At 39.1% G+C, this 20,077-nt stretch overlaps 2 protein-coding genes across 2 annotated transcripts in view; both read right to left on the reverse strand.

Moving 5' to 3' along the window:
* Positions 1-1,632: 1,632 nt before the first annotated feature.
* On the reverse strand, positions 1,633-12,753 carry LOC149081755 (uncharacterized). Its single transcript, XM_089237180.1, has 2 exons — positions 12,490-12,753; positions 1,633-3,111 (listed from the first exon to the last, which is right to left on the reverse strand). Exons 1-2 carry the CDS (start codon positions 12,629-12,631, stop codon positions 2,531-2,533), a joined length of 723 nt encoding a protein of 240 aa, XP_089093306.1. The 5' UTR covers positions 12,632-12,753; the 3' UTR covers positions 1,633-2,530.
* Positions 12,754-18,398: 5,645 nt separating this feature from the next.
* Positions 18,399-20,077, reverse strand: part of LOC149081756 (uncharacterized) — a 38,918-nt gene continuing 37,239 nt past the window's right edge. Inside the window, exon 29 of the mRNA XM_089235833.1 lies at positions 18,399-18,697. Coding sequence (XP_089091959.1) covers positions 18,602-18,697 — 96 coding nt within the window. The 3' untranslated portion in view covers positions 18,399-18,601. The remainder of the gene's footprint in view (positions 18,698-20,077) is intronic.

The following is a 20,077-nucleotide window of genomic DNA, read 5'->3' on the forward strand; positions in this document are numbered from 1 at the left end:
ATCCAAACCAAAGTGCAGTTAATTCCATCACTTTAAAATTCATATACATATCTACAACCTGATTAAGAGCCTGCTAATTATAATTAACCCATGAATTAATTTACCTTACTTCTCTCCGAACAGTAATTCCGAGAGAAGTAATTAAAAGCCTGTTTTTAATCAATCACCAACCAACGTGAACTATTAGTTTTTTTTCAAGAATAATAATCACAATTCATTAAAAATTAACTGATCGTTTATTATCACGTTTTATGATCAATTATTTTGTGTTGCTTTTTAAGACGTGCACTGCCGGTCTACTAGTCGGAGGGGTTTAGGGGCGTCGTCCTCCAATCGCGAATGTGTCAAGACGGGGAGGCTAAAGTAGGGCCGCGACAGTAGGGAGTGGCCACAGCTCTAATTATAGCGATTATCTTTATACTAATTCACACAAGATCTCACCACCCCCCGCTCTTTAATGGTGGTTTCGCTTTTATTATGTAATAATTAATTAACGATTTTAATAACGATAATTAATCGTTACAAAACTCTATTGAATTAAGAAATCGTTAATTATCGTTAATTAACTCTCTAAGACAAATTAACGATTTCGCTTTTGTTATATAATAAAAGATTAGTGATTAGTTGACATATCGAAAAAACAAACCGGATTGTTCAAGTCGCGCATGTCGTTGAGAAGGGCTCTCTCTCTCTGCTTTGTCTCGCTGATCGAGTATGTGAGGTGTAGAACAAAACAACTGTTTTCGTTGCTAGTCTCTATTATGCACTCCCGTAATATGTGTTCGGCTTCAGGGTACGTCCATAGTCCATCGCTTCCCGCTTAAACCACGGCAGTTGAAAACAGCGAGGTGAACCGGCGCGATTCTTGCTGGTGGTGGTTATACTATACCGCTCGCGGGAGCGTCGCCTGCATGATCAGTTGGCATCATGAAGCTATCACGTGAGGATGTACAGTAAAACCCCTCTTAACGGACACCTCTCAGATACGGTCAACCCTCTTTTACAGCCAAATAATAATTCCTCCGTATACAATAAATTTATGCATTTCAAAGCTCTGGTTAATGGTCACCCCCTCTTTTAAGGACGAATATTTCTGTCCCGCCGGTGACCGCAAAAGAGAGGTTTTACTGTATTATGTATTTTGTTGACAACAGATAATATTTATCATAAAATTAATCATGAAAGAATGACGAACGTCCGTGAAATGAATAGGACTCGCCTTGAAGTAGGTGATATACCTCATATAAGGGCCGTCATTTCAACTTTTTCCAGGGGGGGGGGGGGAGGGGGCAAAGCACATGTACTCAATGTATGTATGTATATATATATATACCATTTTTAGTGTATTTTCAAAAGCCGGGGGACAGCCCCCCCCCCCCCTTGAATGACGGGCCTGCCTCATACTTTGTTCCCTCAACTCAAAGCTCATCCTGAGAAATTTTCCGAATGGATAAGCAGACATTCGACTACTTCTTGAAGAAAATCGAATACCGGGTGATAAAAGATGGTGTAACTTCCATCAACAGAAAATTCTTCCTAAAGAACGTCTTATGATAACTCTAAGGTAAGCCGTTTAGATTGCTTTATTTATACAAAAAAAAAATGAGAAGGTGCAAAGATTTTGAACAGGAGTTAATGATAACTTTGAAAATTTTATTCCAACAATAAATTTGTGGTGGAAGCGTTAAAAACAAATATGGTTTCAGGACTCATTTTATTAAACACAGAATAAAAAGAAAATAGTGAACAAAATATTTAGCGTTGCACTTTTTTAATGTAAACTAAAAAAAGGAACAAAAATTCCCCAAACAGTTTCGTTTGAGACGCTGCGCAATGCCACAAATACATCACCATGGAGTGCAGTCTGAACGGTCGGTTCATTTGTCTCAGTGGTTGAAAATTGATAGTAATGATTGATCTTACTATCAATGACTGTGAAAGTGATGAAGATGAACCAACGGCAGATGTAATAAAACACAGTGAGGCAGAACAGAGTTTCACAAAATGTCTCGCGTGGTTAAAATCGCGGTCTAACGCTGACCCGCTTCAATTTTTAATGTTGAAACTATTACGGGATGAGACTGCAAAATGTCGTACAAGCAAGCTGAAACAATTAAAGATAGATTCCTTTTTTTTTTTTTTGAATGGTTTGACGGTGTTATTTATCATGCGCTTATGTGTGCATTTGTTTTACCCCATTTTATTTTTTCCTTTACAATTTCTTCTTTTGTGATACACTGCGTTTTTTCATTTACTTTTCGAAATAAGTCGGTTAAATTTAATTATTTTAAGGTTTTTGTTGCTGAATTTCAATTTATTCCTTTGTGCTATCGAATTAGTTTTGAAATAGATTTTCCGAACTTTTCACTTTTCCGAACACCCTTCGGTCCCGATGTGTTCGGATAATCGATGTTCTACTGTACATCGTCATGGAGTGCAGTCTGAATGGTTTGTTTATTTGAGTTTGATGGGAACATGGGATTAAAAAAACACCATAACTTAAACTAGGGCTGGGAGCGTGTAGAATGTCTTAAGTATCTGGGTAAACGAACTCGTCAACCAATTGTTGAACCCTATTTCGGAACCGCATTTTCAAGTGTTGTGGCATTTTGCTCACATGAGGCAAAAGACTTCGAAAAAACAAAGCATCATCAGTGTCATCGCATCTGCGTTCTTGTATGAGGAGTTCCAATAAAGAAGCTTTTTTCTCTTCGATTAGTATCATTTCCTGGCTACATCTCGAACATAATTCATTTCGCTTCCTCTTTATAGACAACCCGGTGGCTTCATCCAGCTGTGTTTTCTGAGCTGTATTTTGAGTGTCAGAAGCTTGCGTTTCCACTTCCTGGACATCATCAGTAGGCTCTGTTCTACTCTCAGCAGTGTGAGCTACCATTTCAGAACACTCATTGTCCTGATGAGCTCGAGTTTTGCTGCTTTTCAAGTTGCTCGATGTGGTTCTTGGCTTGACGATACCGACTAAGAACATCAGCGATTTAAAATATGGCCACTTAGATTTCGGATGATCACCTGAACGACTAGGAGGGAACTTTCCCATTTCTACGGCAAATTGGTCTCTCAGATACTTCCACTTTTTCCGCAGTTCCCCGTCTGAAAAAAACAGACAGAATTATTAGTTTCTCCAAATGTGTTCAAGCACGACATACACGTTTTGTTTTTTTTCCCTCATTCTATTTTCATTTAACTAGTTTCATTTGCATATTTATATAAACAAATTCATTCCCATTTCAGATACTTTTCATTTTCATCCGGTACTTATGAACAGGATTATCGTTTAGAGCATTGACCTTCAGTTTCCGGATGGGGAAGTCACCTTTTGCTAACATCGTCAAGGAAACAGTATAAGCTATATCGGATAAACTGTACCCATTTTGCTCATGCCAGGGCCGTCTTTAGAGCATCATGGGCCCCCGGGCCAAGTGATTTTTCTGAGATCCCACCTAGCAAATTCTCGAAACTTTTAACTGGTTCTCATTTTTGTGAAGCCCGCATTCTCTCGAGGTGCCCGGGTGGGTCCATGCGTTAAGACGGCACTGGCTCATGCCAATTCCAACTGCTTAATCGCTAAAAAAAAACTGCGACCGACTTCTACAATGTTTCGAATTTTCCACATGTTGTTGGCTGTCTTGACGGGAAGCAAGTTCATTAAGTTTGTTCATTTTTGTTTGTTTACATGTTTTAAAATTATAAATAATAGTATTTTTCCTTGGTTTCTCTGGCTCTTGTCAATGTAAATAGTTATTGACGTGGGAGGATATGGGAAACAGAGCGATGGAGAAACGTATTTGGATTCAGATCTACAGTATAGCCTGTAGATCTGACAGGTAATACGACGATAACACTAGTCATCAAAATAGAGCTTTTTTTTCTGTACCTGCTTAGCGAATAGGTGGATTTACATAATTTTGGGGTGATGAATTCATTAAAAAATCAGTTGTTCTCTACACACAGTTTTTCTCTTCACGTCACAGATCTGAGGTACACAACTACCACAACAATGCAACATTGGCTAATATTTGACTGGTTTTAAATAAAATAAAAACCTCTCGGAGTTTACTGATGTTTTTCAGTTAACGTTTTTGCAAAAGTAATTAAATTAATAATATATTTCAAAAAAGTTTTAGGTGTATTTGATTTGGAAAAATAAGGTGAGGCTGCTTTTCCTCTTGCACTACCATCTTCAATCTTCCTGATTAAAAACCCACAGTAATACCTTATCATTGAAGGTTGCAATGTCTCTTATAATGATGCTCCGTAGTTAGAATACCTTGGTAGAAGCGTTCGTGTTGTTTATCACTAAAACCATGTGAAATTTTTGAAAGAAAAATCAGAGTAAAAATGAATTAAGTGGCATCTTGGATTCCATGTTCTTGTTGTTGTTTAAGGCTGCACTCAGAGTGGGACGAAGAGGTACGAGTTACAAGAATTGCGACCAGGAAGAAAAAAAACGCATGGGGTGGAGGAAGAGATGTCCGCACATAGTAAAGGAGGAGAAGGATAGAGAAAATGGCCGGGGGAGGTAATTATGAAATGAAAAGGTGTGATGATGATGTTCCCTCTGCAGAAGCTCTTTTTTTTTAAGAGGAAAATAAAAAAAATGGAGAAAAATGGACTGCAACAGATAGCGAAAATCAGCAGATCGAGGTGAAAACTAAAAACAGGTTCAAGTCGCGCACATCATTGAGTGGCCTGTTTCTCTCCTTCGTCTCGCATACATTGTACAAATATGTAATCACCCCACTATGTGCGCGGCCCATCAAATCACTCACTATTGAAACAAAGAATGACCTTAAATATACACTGAAGAGCCAAAAAAACTGGTTCACCTACCTAATATCGTGTAGGGCCCCCGCGAGCCGCAGAAGTGCCGTAACACGACGTGGCATGGACTCGACTAATGTCTGAAGTAGTGCTGGAGGTAATTGACACCACGAATCCTGCAGGGCTGTCCATAAATCCGTAGGAGTAAGAGGGGGTGGAGATCTCTTCTGAACAGCACGTTGCAAGGCATCCCAGATATGTTCAATAATGTTCATGTCTGGGGATTTAGGTGGCCAGCGGAAGTGTCTAAAGTCAGAAGAGTGTTCCTGGAGCCACTTTGTAGCAATTCTGGACGTGTGGGGAGTCGCATTGTCCAGCTGAAATTGTCCGTCAGAATGCACAATGGACATGAATGGGTGCAGGTGATCAGACAGTATGCTTACGTACCTGTCACCTGTCAGAGTCGTATCTAGATGTATCAGGGGCCCCATATCACGCCAACTGCACACGCCCCATACCCTCACATAGCCTCCACCAGCTTGAACAGTCCCCTGTTGACATGTAGGGTCCATGGATTCATGAGGTTGTCTCCATACCCGTGCACGTCCATCAGCTCGAAGCAATTGGAACCGAGACTCGTCAGACCAGGCAACGTGTCCTCAACAGTCCAATGTCGGTGTTGTCGGGCCCAGGCGAGGCGTAAAGCTTTGTGTCGTGCAGTCATCAAGGGTACACGAGTGGGCCTTCGGCTCCGAAAGCCCATATCGATGATGTTTCGTTGAATGGTTCTCACGCTGACACTTGTTGATGGCCCAGCATTGAAATCTGCAGCAATTTGCGGAAGGGTTGCACGTCTGTCACGTTTAATGATTCTCGTCAGTCGTCGTTGGTGTCACGAGTGCACCTTACACACACTTTCTCCCCCTCTCGCCTTCTCATAGAGAAACCACACATTATACATATTCATACATACATGGGATGCAACACGTGTGCTCTCCTTTCCCTCACCAGGTATTTCTAAGACGCACTTGAGTATGTATTACATAACACCATCACAACTCTACAGACAGACATTGCGCCTCTGGGCCAATGAAAACCCCTTACAGAAATCAGGCGATTGCCTTTGACCAATAGCAGTGGTCTTCACCAACTTGGTTTTGGAACACACGGGGCTTTCGTCAGAGAGAGAGTATTGATGGAGGTTGGACGACCAACATGTCGCGCTTGAAGAGTCGTTTATTTACTCTCTCTCCCCTCCTAACCCCGGGTCGAGATCCCTCAATGTAAGGGACGCAAGAAACCTTGCCCCGAGATGACGGTGAGTGATTCAAACTATATATATAATTATTGTGTGTTTAATTTGGTGGAGTGAGAGTGTCCATGTTGAATGTAAATTGTATCGAGTTTAGTGTAATTCACCGTGACGAAGTATTTTCAATGAATGAATAAAATTAAATTGTAATTCTCTAATTGGATAGGTTATTATTTTCTCAATGTCCTTAATAATTAATACTCCATAATTTCAATGAATATATAAAATATCGTAAGTAACTTCCGCAACATATAGTGGTGCGTCGGCCGGGTCGAAGTAATTTTCAATTCATATCGTCAGTATCCCGCTACATATAGCGTCAGTCGTCGTTGGTCCCGTTCTTGCATGATCTTTTTTCCGACCGCAGCGATGTCGTAGATTTAATTTTTTACCGGATTCCCGATATTCACGGTTCACTCGTGAAATGGTCGTACGTGAAAATCCAAATTTCATCGCTACCTCGGAGATGCTATGTCCCATCTCTCGTGCGCCGACTATAACACCACGTTCAAACTCACTTAAATCTCGATAACCTGCCATTGTAGCAGCAGTAACCGATCTAACAACTATACCAGATACTTGTTGTGTTATATAGGCGTTGCCGACCGCAGCGCCGTACTTTGATTGGTTCCATATCTCTTTATTTGCATACGCATGCCTGTACCAGTTTTTTTGGCTCTTCAGTTTATAACACGATCTTCACGTATTCTCAAGGGATCAGCATGATCCGTCCAGGGAATTTGTTAGTGTTAGGTTAGTAAACACATCCATGCGCGAACCGGGATTCGAACCCAGACCTGCACAGTGAGAGGCTAGTTCCCTAACCACTCGACTGTCAGGCGGAAATCAAAAGTAGAATATGCAGAACTTGTAACAGAGTACGAAAGCGGATTACAGAAGATGTCAGGAAGTTTGATTATGATATTGCAAAGAAAGCATTGGAAGATAATAGGAGCTTAAAATCAGCAAAACGAAAACTGTGTATTAGGAGGAAACTTTTGCACTAAAAAGGAAAGATGGAACCATCACAAAAGATGGAAATGAAATTATTAGTATTGTTAAGGAATTTTTTTTATAATATACTCTATACAAACATGAAGAAAGGGATCGGAACAGAGGAAAGGGAGCAGAATTTGTATACAAAGCAGCACATGCGCTGACAGAAGAAGTCTACAGGGCTAATAAGATGCATGAAAAAGTGGAACTGCCCAGGTGAAGATGTGATTTCAATAGACATTGTTAAACAAGGAGAAGAATTTGCCAGTATGCTAGCTGCTTTGTTCACAAATTGTGTCACAAAATCAGATGCGCCTGAAGATTGAAATAACGTAATGACGGTTCTTCTTTACAAAAGGATGAAAAAGAAGATATCAAGAACTATTGACCAATCAGTCTCTTATCAGTAATTTATAAAATCTTCATCAAAGTACTGATATATAGGCTTGAATCCAAATTGGACGAAGCCCAACCAAAAGAACAAGCAGGATTTCGAAGTGAATTTAGTACAATGGATCACATCCAAGGAACTCACAGAGAGACCAAGGAATACGAATTACCATTGCGTATGGCCTACACTGGTTTTGAGAAAGCGTTTGACTCTGTCTTCACATCTGCTGTTATTAAAGCTCTAGATGTAATTGGGGTAGGGAAGACAACTCAAAATATCATCAAGAAAATATATGACAAAGCAACTGCAACGATTGATTTGTATAATGGAAAAACTTGGAAAAGGGGTCAGACAGGGTGATACCATCTCACCAAAGCTCCTTACCGCTGTTTTAGAAGTATTCAGAAAACTGTATTGGGATGTGAAAGGAATTAAAATAAATGTAGAATTTCTCAATCATTTGCGTTTTGCCGACGACATTGTTATTATCTGCGGTAATCCAGACGAACTAGAAGAAATGATACTAGAACTGGCGAAGGCAAGTATTCGGGTGGGTTTTAAAATGAATCTGCAAAAGACAAAAGTTATATTCAACTCCGTTACGTTGAAGAAGACGATCATGCTAAACAAGATCGTCTTCAAATAGACGAAGTAGAAAGCTATGGGACAAGAAATTACCATAGACAAAGTAATCATTAAGGAAATAAACAGAAGGATCAGGATTGGATGGATCACATTTGGCAAAACTGTGTAATTCTGAAGAGCCCCATGTCACTATGCCTGAAAAGAAAAGTGTTTAACCCGTGTGTGCTACCAGTACTGACTTCTGGAGCTGAAACATGGACACTGACAAGCAAGACGATACAAAGGCTACAGACAACACAAAGGAGCATGGAAAGATGTATGCTAGGCATCACAAGAAGAGACAGAAAACGAATCACTTGGATAAGAACCCACACAAAGGTATATGATATCATGGCAAGAATTAAACGTTTAAAATGGAAATGGGCTGGACATATTGCAAGACAGAACAACAGATGGACCACAAGTATTCTGGGTTGGTACTCCCGTGGTGTTAAATATCCGAGAAGTATCGACGAGATCAGAAAAGTGTCTGTAGTCAACTGGATGGCATCAGAGTAAAATGGAAAAATTTGGAGGAGACATTCATCCAGAAATGGATTGAAAGTGGTTGATTATAATTATGACTTGAATGAGGTATAGATGTCGTATGATGTGTTTCGAAAAATGAAGATTATGAAAGAAGTGGGAAGATGAGATAGTGACCGAGTGCTGAGAAGAGTTGGGGATGTAATTGATGGTGAATGACGCTGAGACACTGATAGCTTCCAAATGATTTTATCTACGCAATTAATGGACAATGCTATTACCCATCATTATGAAGAGACCGGTCAAACTTTTCCCTCTTTGGTCCCTTTCACACGCAACGATTTTGGTCGTCCGAGAAAAGTGCCAGCAGGCATTTTGTCGTGATAGGGGAGCAGTCAAATGAAGAAAGAATAGAGTCCTTTCACAAATCAACGACGGACGACTTTTTGTCTTCCGATGGCGCTTATGCAGTCGTCCCAACGACTGACAATGGACGGCGTCGTGTCGTCACCGTGTTGATGGTCGAGTACGTGACGCAGTATATGCATTCACACGCCACGACTTGCTACCGTCTGTCGTCCATAGTATTCTTTATTATTTCTTTATATAATAAAGGGTACTATGTACTATTTTTATAAGTACTCTTCGATTTTTTTTTTTTCGAGACAACATTGCACGTGAAAAGAAGAATGAACGAACGAATGGAATTCATGATTTCTCTGATAGAAGTTGTAGACCAGTGCTATGGGATAAATCCCTAGGTATTTAAAAGGACCGAAATGCCACAAGAAAGGCATGGAAAGAAGTTTGTGCAGAACTGAAAGAGAATTTTAATACCATAAGACAGGGATCTTCAACGCATGGCCCACGGGCCACATTTGGCACTCCGAGCCGTTAATGTGGCACGCCGATCATTTTCAGAAAATGGTTGAAAACATTTAAAAATGGTTAATTTTACAATTAAGGAAAGAATCGCCCATAAATGGTGATAGACCTGATTTGTGCTCGGTTTGAAAGAAAGAAAGAAAGAATTAATGAAAGAAATAATTTCCGAATAAATGCAAGAAATATTTTCGGAATCGATCCAAGAAATAATTCTAAAATAAATGAAAAAAATTGATTCTAGTAAAGAAATTTTTCTGAAAAAAAATGATGGAAACTCAGAGATATAGAAGAAATAATTCCAGAATTGATGAAAATTCAGAACTACTGAAAGAAATAATTCCAGAAATTTTGAAACAAGTAATTTCAGAAATTTTGAAACAAGTAATTTCAGAAATTTTGAAACAAGTAATTTCAGAAATTTTGAAACAAGTAATTTCAGAAATTTTGAAACAAGTAATTTCAGAAATTTTGAAACAAGTAATTTCAGAAATTTTGAAACAAGTAATTTCAGAAATTTTGAAACAAGTAATTTCAGAAATAGTGAGGAAAATATCTTACAAATCAATGAGAGAAATAATTTCGTAATTTCTGATAGAAATTATTTCACAATCAATAAAAGAGTAATTGAATAGTTATTGAAACAAATGATTTCAAGATATAAAGAAAAAAAGAAAATAATTTTAAAGATATTTTTTCTAAATAAAGATCATTTCATTTCAAGAATCGGTCACAGATCAGATTCAAAATAAAACTGGAGAGTAATTTCCGATTTCAAATATGTTATACTGAATATTCTTTTGCAAAAATACAATCGAATATGCTTCCGAATCATCAAATTCATATTTAAAAAAAAATTAAATTCATAAAATTAATATTCATAAATCACATAAAATTGATAGAACAATGGTGGAACTAAAAACTAATGAAAAAAACAAAACAAATTTCTTTCTTGGCAGCAAATCGGGGAGTGTGTAAAGTACGAATGGACGACACGACAAAATCGTTGAGTGTGAAAGAGGCCTTTCTCTGCAAACCCCCTACCCCCAAATCAGAAAGTTAAAATGGCATACGTCCATTCAAGGGAGTATTAGGGGTCATTCAAGTATTACGTAAGCAGATTTTTAGCCATTTTTGACTCTCCCAACCCCCCCCCCTCGTCAGCGAAACACTGACCCCCCCCCCTCCCCCCTTGACAGAAAAATTTCGTCAGCAGCTTAGAATATTTCATATCTTCAAAAAGGGTAGTTGATGACGTAAGCAACCTTCAAACCCCCCCCCCTCCCCCCCTTGTCATCAAAAGTCAGCAAATCCGAAACCCCCTTTCACAAAAGACTAAAGCTGTCGGGAAAACAAGTGGCATCGACGTATACCGTTCGGGGAAGGGGGGAGGTCGAGTGACGGAAATTTCGGCAAGAAAAGTGAGTAAAAAAATTCTAAACTTTTCCGTATCATTATTATTATTTGGTGCTATTCCTGCATTTACATGTGAAAACAGAGTTAACCTGCTTCTTCTTAATTTATTTAACATTAATTTTTTCCATATAAATTGAAGAAAAAATTAAAAATCCCCAAGTTTTTGAGAGCCATGGTTAATATACAGTATTTTAAAATTACACGTTGCTTTCATAATATTGTTTAGATTTTTTTTTGTAAATAAATTTCAGCTGAGGGAAGGGAAATATTGCAGAAAAATATGACTTTTTTTGAAATTTTTAATGTTACTTACGGCACATCAATGAAGAGTAAGTGACACGCTGATAGAAGATAATTATTTTTTCTAAATTTTAAAACATTTTCTAATCAAAAAACAAAACAAATGATTTCAAAAACTTCACTTTAATTTCTGAAAGTATCGGCAGTGGTTTGCTTTTAATTCTATAATTATTACTAATTTAACTGTGCAATTACGTTACACGTAAAAAATATTTTTCTCAGTGAGATTGGCGAGAATCGGCCATACCTTACCGAGGCTGCGCATCGATACATTGGTTAAGAGGCTTTCGTTCCCATAGCAACGAGTGATGCGGTTCCCTCGTAGCTTCCCCTTCACTGCAAAGTTAACCTGAAACGGACTATAGTCCCTTTCAAACGGAAATTACTGTAGAATGACATATAAAATTATTATAAAATAAAAATATCCTAAAGTAGTCTGGAAGCATAAGGGGCTCGTGCCCACCCACCCCCCCCCCCCCTTCATCCACGTACGTCTCTGATCCGGGTGTGGGTCATAATCCCGACAGACGAAATCCCGACAAGTCACAATCCCGACAGACGAAATCCCGACAGAAATCGCGAAGTGCGGCTTATACGGCGAAATTAAAATTTGAAAATTTATTTGATCGCAATTCATCATTCTCATCGTCGCCCCAACGCCCCTCGCCGCGAGAAATTTAAATCCCGACAGAAATCGCGAAGTGCGGCTTATACGGCGAAATTGAATTTTTAAATTCGACAGTGTCGGGATTTTGACCTGTCGGGATTTCGTCTGTCGGGATTGTGAACGGAACCCCTCTGATCCACTGAGCTCAGTACTCTGATCCCAATGAGCGTTAGGAAGTAGAGCTGAGTAAATTTTGCAGCGCGCGACAAGGGGGGGAGGAAGGGTTCAAAAATGGTTGAAAATCTGCTGACGTTATACGGTACTTGAATGACCCCCCCCCCCCCCCCCCCGCGAAATGCAGGGAGAAATAGGTTTTTTGAGCTAAAATACCTACTTGTAGGGACTGTCAAATAAAAATGCGAAAAATATGGTCAAAATAAGAAATTACGGAAAAGAAGAAATTTAGAGAAGTCACAGCCGTCCGAAATAAGGCATTCCTTCTCGTTTATTAGCACATGCTGTTGTATGTCTGTGTTTGTAATCATGCGTTTATAATTTTTCTTGCTACTTGTTTCGTTGGTTAAACGAATTAAATCGATTCTATAATTTTCCTTTAACACACACTCTTGGTTTGATATAATAATGATGAGCTGTATAACTAATAATAATAATAAAACTTTATTTCTCACTTACCGTCTTCAACAGCCATTTCAGCAGCTACCTCTTTCCATGCTTTGTCAACAACGTTGCGGTTGGCATGGCCTTTCAACCTTCTGTCCCAAATGACACTTTTCTTAAATACTTTAGAAATTAAAATGTCTTTATCCGCTTCCATTTTATATACAAACGAGAAAGAACAACGTGCACAAATCGGAAGATAATAACAGCAAACACGCGGGGCGAGCTAAAGCGGTGAGCGATTCGAGCGAGAAAAAGAAATGTTCATTCCGGTTAAAGTGGGTAAAAGCGGTTTGAGCCGGTAAAGCAGGTGGGCAGGCGAACTATAAACCGCCCCAGCGAGTTTTCACTCTCCTCTTTTCCCCCCACGCTCGCCCGCCGCGATAAAGAGGGAAGCGATCTGTCTGTGCGTGCGTGTAATGTACATACAGTACAAAGGTAGCGATTCACCCCTTCCAGTTTATATTGATTTTCATATCATACTCGCATACAGGGTGTATAGGAAAGTCACTTCATCTTCGAATAACTCCGGAACCCTTGATCCTAGAAGCATACTTCCAATTGGAAAAAGTATCCAAATAACTTGTAGAACTCGAATCACGAGAGTATAGCCCGACATGACAGTGGCATATAAATACAGTCGGTCCCGCTTATAACGTCCCCCACTTGCAACGCTTTCCCGCTTAGTACGACTTATTTTAGTGGTCCTAACTCTAACAAAAATTATCATTAAGATTTCCTGTTTAAAGCGTTTTCTCGCTTACAACGTTTTTTTCATGACGATTTTTTTGAAAACGTTATAAGCGGGATCCACTGTATTTCAGCCGGTCGTGCATTTATTTCGACCAGATACCCAATGCAACCATTATAATAAAAAAAAAAAAAAAAAAAAGTTAACATTAAGCTTCTTTATTTTTTCACCGACGATGATGTGCAAGTATTCCTACACAGGTGCATGAAATTACACAGAAATGTTTTCTTTGGCAAGCCATGATGCAAATGGGGGGTCAACGCAATTTTGATATGTTATTGCGGTTCTAATATTCAGCATCCCGATGTGGTCATGGATCCTCATATAATGCAACTGAGCTCATAGGCTGAATCATTGGCGGGTCCTTGAATTAGCATTTTTTACGGGCCCCCTCTATAAAGTTTCTCGCGTAATTGTACCTCTTCAGTAAATTTAACTTTTTCTATAAAAATAGTAATGGAGGAACACGGATTTATCTTAGGGGCTATCTCAGACGTCCCGGTTTCCGAGGAGAGTTCTAGGTTTTTAACCAATAAATGCAATGCCCCGAAAAGTACACTGTTTGCACCGGTTTTTTCTCCGCTAATCGAACATTCAATAAAATCAGTTTCAGTAAAACTCCTCTCAACAGACACCCCTCAGATACAGTCACCCCTGTTTTACGGCCAAATAATAATTTCCCCCGTATAGTATGCATTTCAAACCCCTGATTAATGGTCAACTGCCCTCTTTTACGGACGAGTTGTTGCCCTGTCTTTCTTGGACCTAACAAAAAAAATTCCATGTGCAATATTCGCTGAGATATTAGAATTCGAAAATTGCTGAAAGTGAGGGAAAGAACCGCATATAAAGTTTAAAAAACCGCTTTAACTAACGAACAAGCTAATTCTACGTTTGATATGCTGTTCTTTCGCTTATTTTCACTAATTTTCGAATTCAAGTATCTCAGCGAATATTCACTTGAAAAACGTGATTTTTTTCCATTTTGGGAGTGCTCGAGAAACACAGGGAACAACTTCTAATTGGGTTTTTCTTTTGGACAGGTTACCAAATAAAATCATTGTTGCAAAACCATACAACAGGCAAAGCCCGAATTTCGGACATTGGCTCTGTCAACTGGGCCGGCCTTTTCGCTAAGTGACCAACTTCGGGCTTTGGCAGTAACATATCTATTTTCAACAGTTTCATGGACACTCTGAAATCCATATTTATCTATGTATTATAAGTATAATGTTTTGCTGAAAATATTGTACTCATTGCTGTCTTAGATCAGAAATTTTGTTGTGCAAGCGCTTACCTGCGTGAAATTTGCATACAATGACCCAACCAGAGGTATCGCGGGTACCGATCGTACAGCCCGTTTCTCCAAATATTCGAAAGGTTTCATCAGATACCTAAAATAAGAAACACAAGCAGCAGAAATAGATAAAACAGTATATATGATTTTCTTTTTCCTCCAAAAATAGATATGTCATACTTTCGGCACGTTCCTAACATAAAACATGCGTTGTATTTGACTTGACCAATCGAGAGAAAGGGGGTGATCATTTTGGAAATGGTATGGTTTCGCGATTTACGTAGTACAGGATATCGTTGTAGCGAGAAGTGTTCAACATTAGACTATAGTCAGTTCCAAACAAAATTTGGAAAAAAAAATCGTTGCAGAGGGATTTATCGTTATATGAAGTATCGTCAAAATCTTTGTAGCTCCCACTGACCACCTATCACTCATTTTTGAATTATTTGATAAAATCACAAAGTATGTATATAGTCTTCAGCGGTTGGGTTTGTGTTGAAACTGCATTTTTTTTCCAAATTTTCGACTTTTTTTTGTGAAGAAATAATTCACTTCGTTCAAGTTTTTTCAGATGCAGGGCATATTCATATTCACAGTTTTTTTCCAGAACTTTACTGCTAAACTTTATGTAATAAATCGCACTTTTCACGGAGACACTTTCTCCTGGAAGCCAACTTCAAAACCCTTTGAAAGTTTAACTTTCAGTGCTGCCCCCGATGAAAACCACCAAAGTTCATATTCATATCCATATTTCCATGTCAAAACTTACACAATCCTGTAAAAGTCAGAACTTAACTCCCTGAGACTAAAAAAAATGTCTACAGTAAGAAAAAGCAACCACTACATTTGTGTACGCGCAAGGGTCTGAAAGGGATATTGTCCCCGTTTTCATGAAACTTCCATTTTCAAACAAATTTACTTGAAGATTTATACAGATACATTCCTTTTTACTTGGTAGGTAGCAGTAGGGGTTAGCCCAAAGCTGTTCCTTGGATATAAATTGTAGAGTATACTGTAAATATAAAATATAATAAATCACACAGAAGGACAAGAAATTTTCCTCCAATGATATTTTTTGTTTGCAGGTTCGATCATGCCAGTGTCCGTGAAATTGTTCAATTAATTTCTCCGTACCGCAGTTAATAAAATGTTGATGAACACTGCTTTTCTAGGGCATGCTGACTTTCGAATCCCTGAACAAGAGCCCCTGTAACCATTAAGTCAGTCACCTGATATCATTTGGGGTAATAAAATAGTGATCGGAACCAATTTTTTTTTTTCCCCTTTTTGTGTTGGTAAAAATTTCACCACAACGTAAGACCGATCCAAAACCAGTGGGAAGATAAATAAATTTATTCAGAAATCATATACACTCATTGCTGATTTGACTCATTGCTCGATTATCGGCCACAAAATATATTGTAGACCATACGTTCCTATACAACAACTCACTACCCGAAATCAGTGCTTCATCTACAGCGGTATAATTTGATCTGTATTAAGGAAGAAACCGATATTTTCTGGATATTATGCCGAGTTGAAGTCGGAAAGAAAACTCATCTAGTCTGCACCGTGACTCGAGCTCAAGCCCTCTTGTAAACATGCTGCCATCTATACTACTGTACACCAGACATGGTCCACGCTCTGTCCCAAGAGGGGATGTAAGCGTTTTACCCCGAGGGACTGGACCACGCTGGGGATCCCAGTACTACTAGAGACGCGATCTTACCTTCCTCGTTTCACGCCCTGGAGCGTGGGGGTGCTGCAGTAGAGGCATTAATAGCTTCTCCTAACTACAGAAAATAGCCCCCCCCCCCAGGTGGGACAGTGCAGAGAGAGATGGAGCTTTATTCTCAGCCCAAGGTACCAAGGAAACAGTTATTTTCTGGATATTATGCCCAGGTGGACTCGAAAAGAGTTCTGTATTGCTTGCTCACCTGCATATCTCCGACAATAATGCACATCTAGCCACGTACGCAAAGTTCTTAACATTGATACTTTCATGATTAAAGATAAACAGATTTCAAAACGTCTCGAGCAAGATTTGAAAAAGTCTCTCCACAGAGAGCAGACAGACCTTCAATGCGATACTAACACGACAAGGAAGTTTATAATCATCCGCCATTTTCATTTCAAAATATAGAAGCTAGATGGCAGCGCTAAACTTAGAAGAAGCAATGTCACTTCAATTTAAAGAAGGCTCCTAGCAGAGAGCAGACATGATACTTACATTACATTGAAATTCAAACATTTACCCCATCTCCTCCTCAATATATGGGAGACATTGCAGCACGAGCAAAAACACGAAATAAGTGCAACTGGCAACATAAATACGTTAAGACTCAGAACAGCGACATGTACCAGTTCATTAGAAATTCCCCAGAGTAATGTCCACGAGGTACACGTCCGGATTAGTAGTAGTGCGATTCCCCCCCCCCTCCTTCCCATGCACATGAATTAGGAGAAAACCTGACAATGAAGACAAAGGGGAGGAACTGCAAACGCGTATGCTGACACATAAAATACTCGTAAAAATGAGGACGTATGGTAAGCCTGGATACGGCATCACAACTGTCCACTGTTCCATCTAAGCTGGAAAATTTCCGCACCCGGTGAAAATGCTTCGGTGCACACGAACTCGCGAAATACCCCATTAGTGGATACGGCATATTGTCATTCACGCACAGAAGAAACGAACCCGCACACATGAAATAGAAATTTGAGAGAACGTTGCTCGTGTCTCTACATCAAAAAATCATAACATGCATAAGAATGTTTCTCACCTGTATAACAACATCAAAAGAAATAAAACAATCAAGGCATAAGACGAAGCCCAGAAAACGTCCATGTTTTTTTCCTGAATGAAGAATCCCTCGTTCTCGTATGTACGAATATATCTGCGTGATTACGAATAGATTGTTTCAAAGTGTTTCCGGAAACACTTGACGAAATAGAAGAAAGAGTAAAAACAAAAAATTGCGGGTAATAATACAGTCGAATCCCATTATAACGAACGCCAAGAGACCGGAAGAATCACCTCGTTGTAATGAAATTTCGTTATAAAGGAATTCCAGGTTGGTTACCTAGTATTGCTCCTATGTAAACTTATTTGGGAGATTAGAAAAGTGTTCGTTAAAACGAGATTCGACTGTAACCAGTGCCGTCTTAAGGCATGGGCCCACCCGGACACGGCCCGGGGGGCCTCAAGCGAAAAGGGGCCTCACAAAAATGAGATCTGGTTGAAATTTGCGAGAAGTTGTTTGGTAGGGCTTCATAAAAATCAATTGGCCCGGGGGCCCATGATACTGTTAAGACGGCCCTGACTGTAACGTGTCCTTGGAATAAGTTATCAACCATTACAACTGGCTCGACACCAATAATATTCCAATTCTCACTTCTTTGATAAGATGATAATGATAATAATAACCAGCGTTAAGAATGGAAAACTTTTCCGTTGAGGATGTTTGTATGCGTACAAGGTCAAACACTTGATTGGCATAACGTCATCACAATAGAAGACAACATTGCGCTGAAACCAGTGATAATGATAATTGTTTGAAAATAGACTCGTCTGTCGCTCCAATGTTTGCTCTCACAATGCCCTAACGCGTCGTGAGGGCAATGGAGGCAATATGCCCCATACTCCCCCCCCCCCCTACTCTCGTATCTCCGCCCATGGACCTAGATGCATAAAGGGAGGAGGGGTGACTATGAAAATCAGATTTGGCATTATGATTTTCAAAAATATGCATGTGAATTGGTAGGTGGAGCAGCCAGTCTAAACTTTACTTCTCCCGTTTGCTCCATAATGCTGTAAAGACAGTCCTGCTGCAAGGAAAAGTGAATGGAACTCGATTAAATTTGACAGTAATTCATTTAGTGCCACAAAATTTTATTTCTCTTGGATAACAGTACTTACCGAACTAATATGCTTATTTAAAAAATTAAACAAATACAGTAATTTACATTATTGTTGTTGTTGTTGTTTTATTATTATTATTTTGCACACACAATGCTACATATAGGTTCATTCATAAAGTTTGATGAAATACCACAGGCAATCGGAAATTACAGATGCTTCAGCTGACACAATCTTTTCTCCTTTCAATGCGAAGCAGGATACCCGTCGGCTGAAGGAGGCCTTGTGTTTGCCCTTTGACGAACTCTAGCGGTACCTATTAAAACAATGGATAAATGGTTTAAAATTTTTTTTTTGCAAACTTCAACACGTTGAGGGGAAAAAAAAAATTCTAAAATTATTATTGTTTTGTGAAATTGAAATGACACATCATCCTTCTTCAGAGGTTCGTGACAAATTCAGAAACATCTGGAGATAACACTGATCTACTTACCATGGGCGGGGATACGGGGGGGGGGGGCATTGCCCCCCAAGCGTCAAAAATTAAGTGGACAGATCTAATGTATATATGTATATATAAATTGACACATCATCATCATTATCATCGTGCCCCCCCCCCCAGACTTCTAAGTCTATCTCCACCTATGGTACTTACGAAAAAAAAGTCTCACCATTCTGCTTGTATCAGGAAAGAGAAAGTCTGTGTCCCAGTGATACATTGTTTAGTGCACTTGCCCGAACCACAAGAGGACTTTGGTTCGATCTTCGCCGGTGACAAGCTAACTTTTTTTTCATGAATCCATCTCTGCGCATTAATATCCAGAAAGAGTATCCGGATATATACCATCTCTCTCTATATCTATCACTCTTTCGTTTCTTTCTCTCTCTACCTTTTTTCTTACATGGTGCATTTTACAACCATACGGGCCGTTTCACGTAAAGTGACCGAAAGGAATGAAACTTCATGTTTGATTGTAAAAATAGACTATAAGATGAGGAGTTGACAAGTAGAATGGGAACTCCGCTATGAGGAAAGCAGCTCCGTAAAATGACTATAAGCGGGAAAGGGAAAGGGGGTGGTAACTGAAAATTTTATATAATCTTTAATTAATGAAATATCGGTGATCAAAGTGAGTGCAAATCGGAAACTGAAACCATATCAAGTCGGAGTTCCCTCAGCGTTGAATATTGCCCCAAAAGGTTCCTCACACCAACCAACGAACGTTATGAGACAATTAGAAAAATTGGTTTCAATTATTAAGCATGCAGAGAAGCAATCTAGTGAAATCGGCATCTTCAAATAGTGTGAATATAAGTTCAATGAATGTCTATTTTTAATCACGACTGTGATTCAATGAAAATCATGTTTTCATTCTGAAAAAAAAAAGCTGTCTTTCTTTGTTGTTTTAATTAGTAAAATCTACATCCTGATAAGTTCTGGTCCAGCTTTATGCGTAAAACGAATTTGGAATTTGAATTTCCATATGTGTATTTCCCAGAGCGTATGTTTTCTTATTCAATTAGGTTTATTCATTATCAAGTCGCTCCACCTATAAAGTCACTTTTAATAGGTAGCAGAGGTGACGTTATAACTATGTCTGACTATATACTACTCTTCTGTTAATGTTTTCTCAACTATCCTGCAAAAGTGAATGCTGTTCTTCAACTTCTATTCAATTATCGGTGTTACCTGTCA

This window comes from Pholcus phalangioides, unplaced genomic scaffold (genome assembly GCF_987345545.1).
Source record: "Pholcus phalangioides strain wild (caught in Gottingen) unplaced genomic scaffold, Ppha-v1.0 ptg000009l_1, whole genome shotgun sequence".
In the NCBI taxonomy this organism is placed as follows: Eukaryota; Metazoa; Arthropoda; class Arachnida; order Araneae; family Pholcidae; genus Pholcus; species Pholcus phalangioides.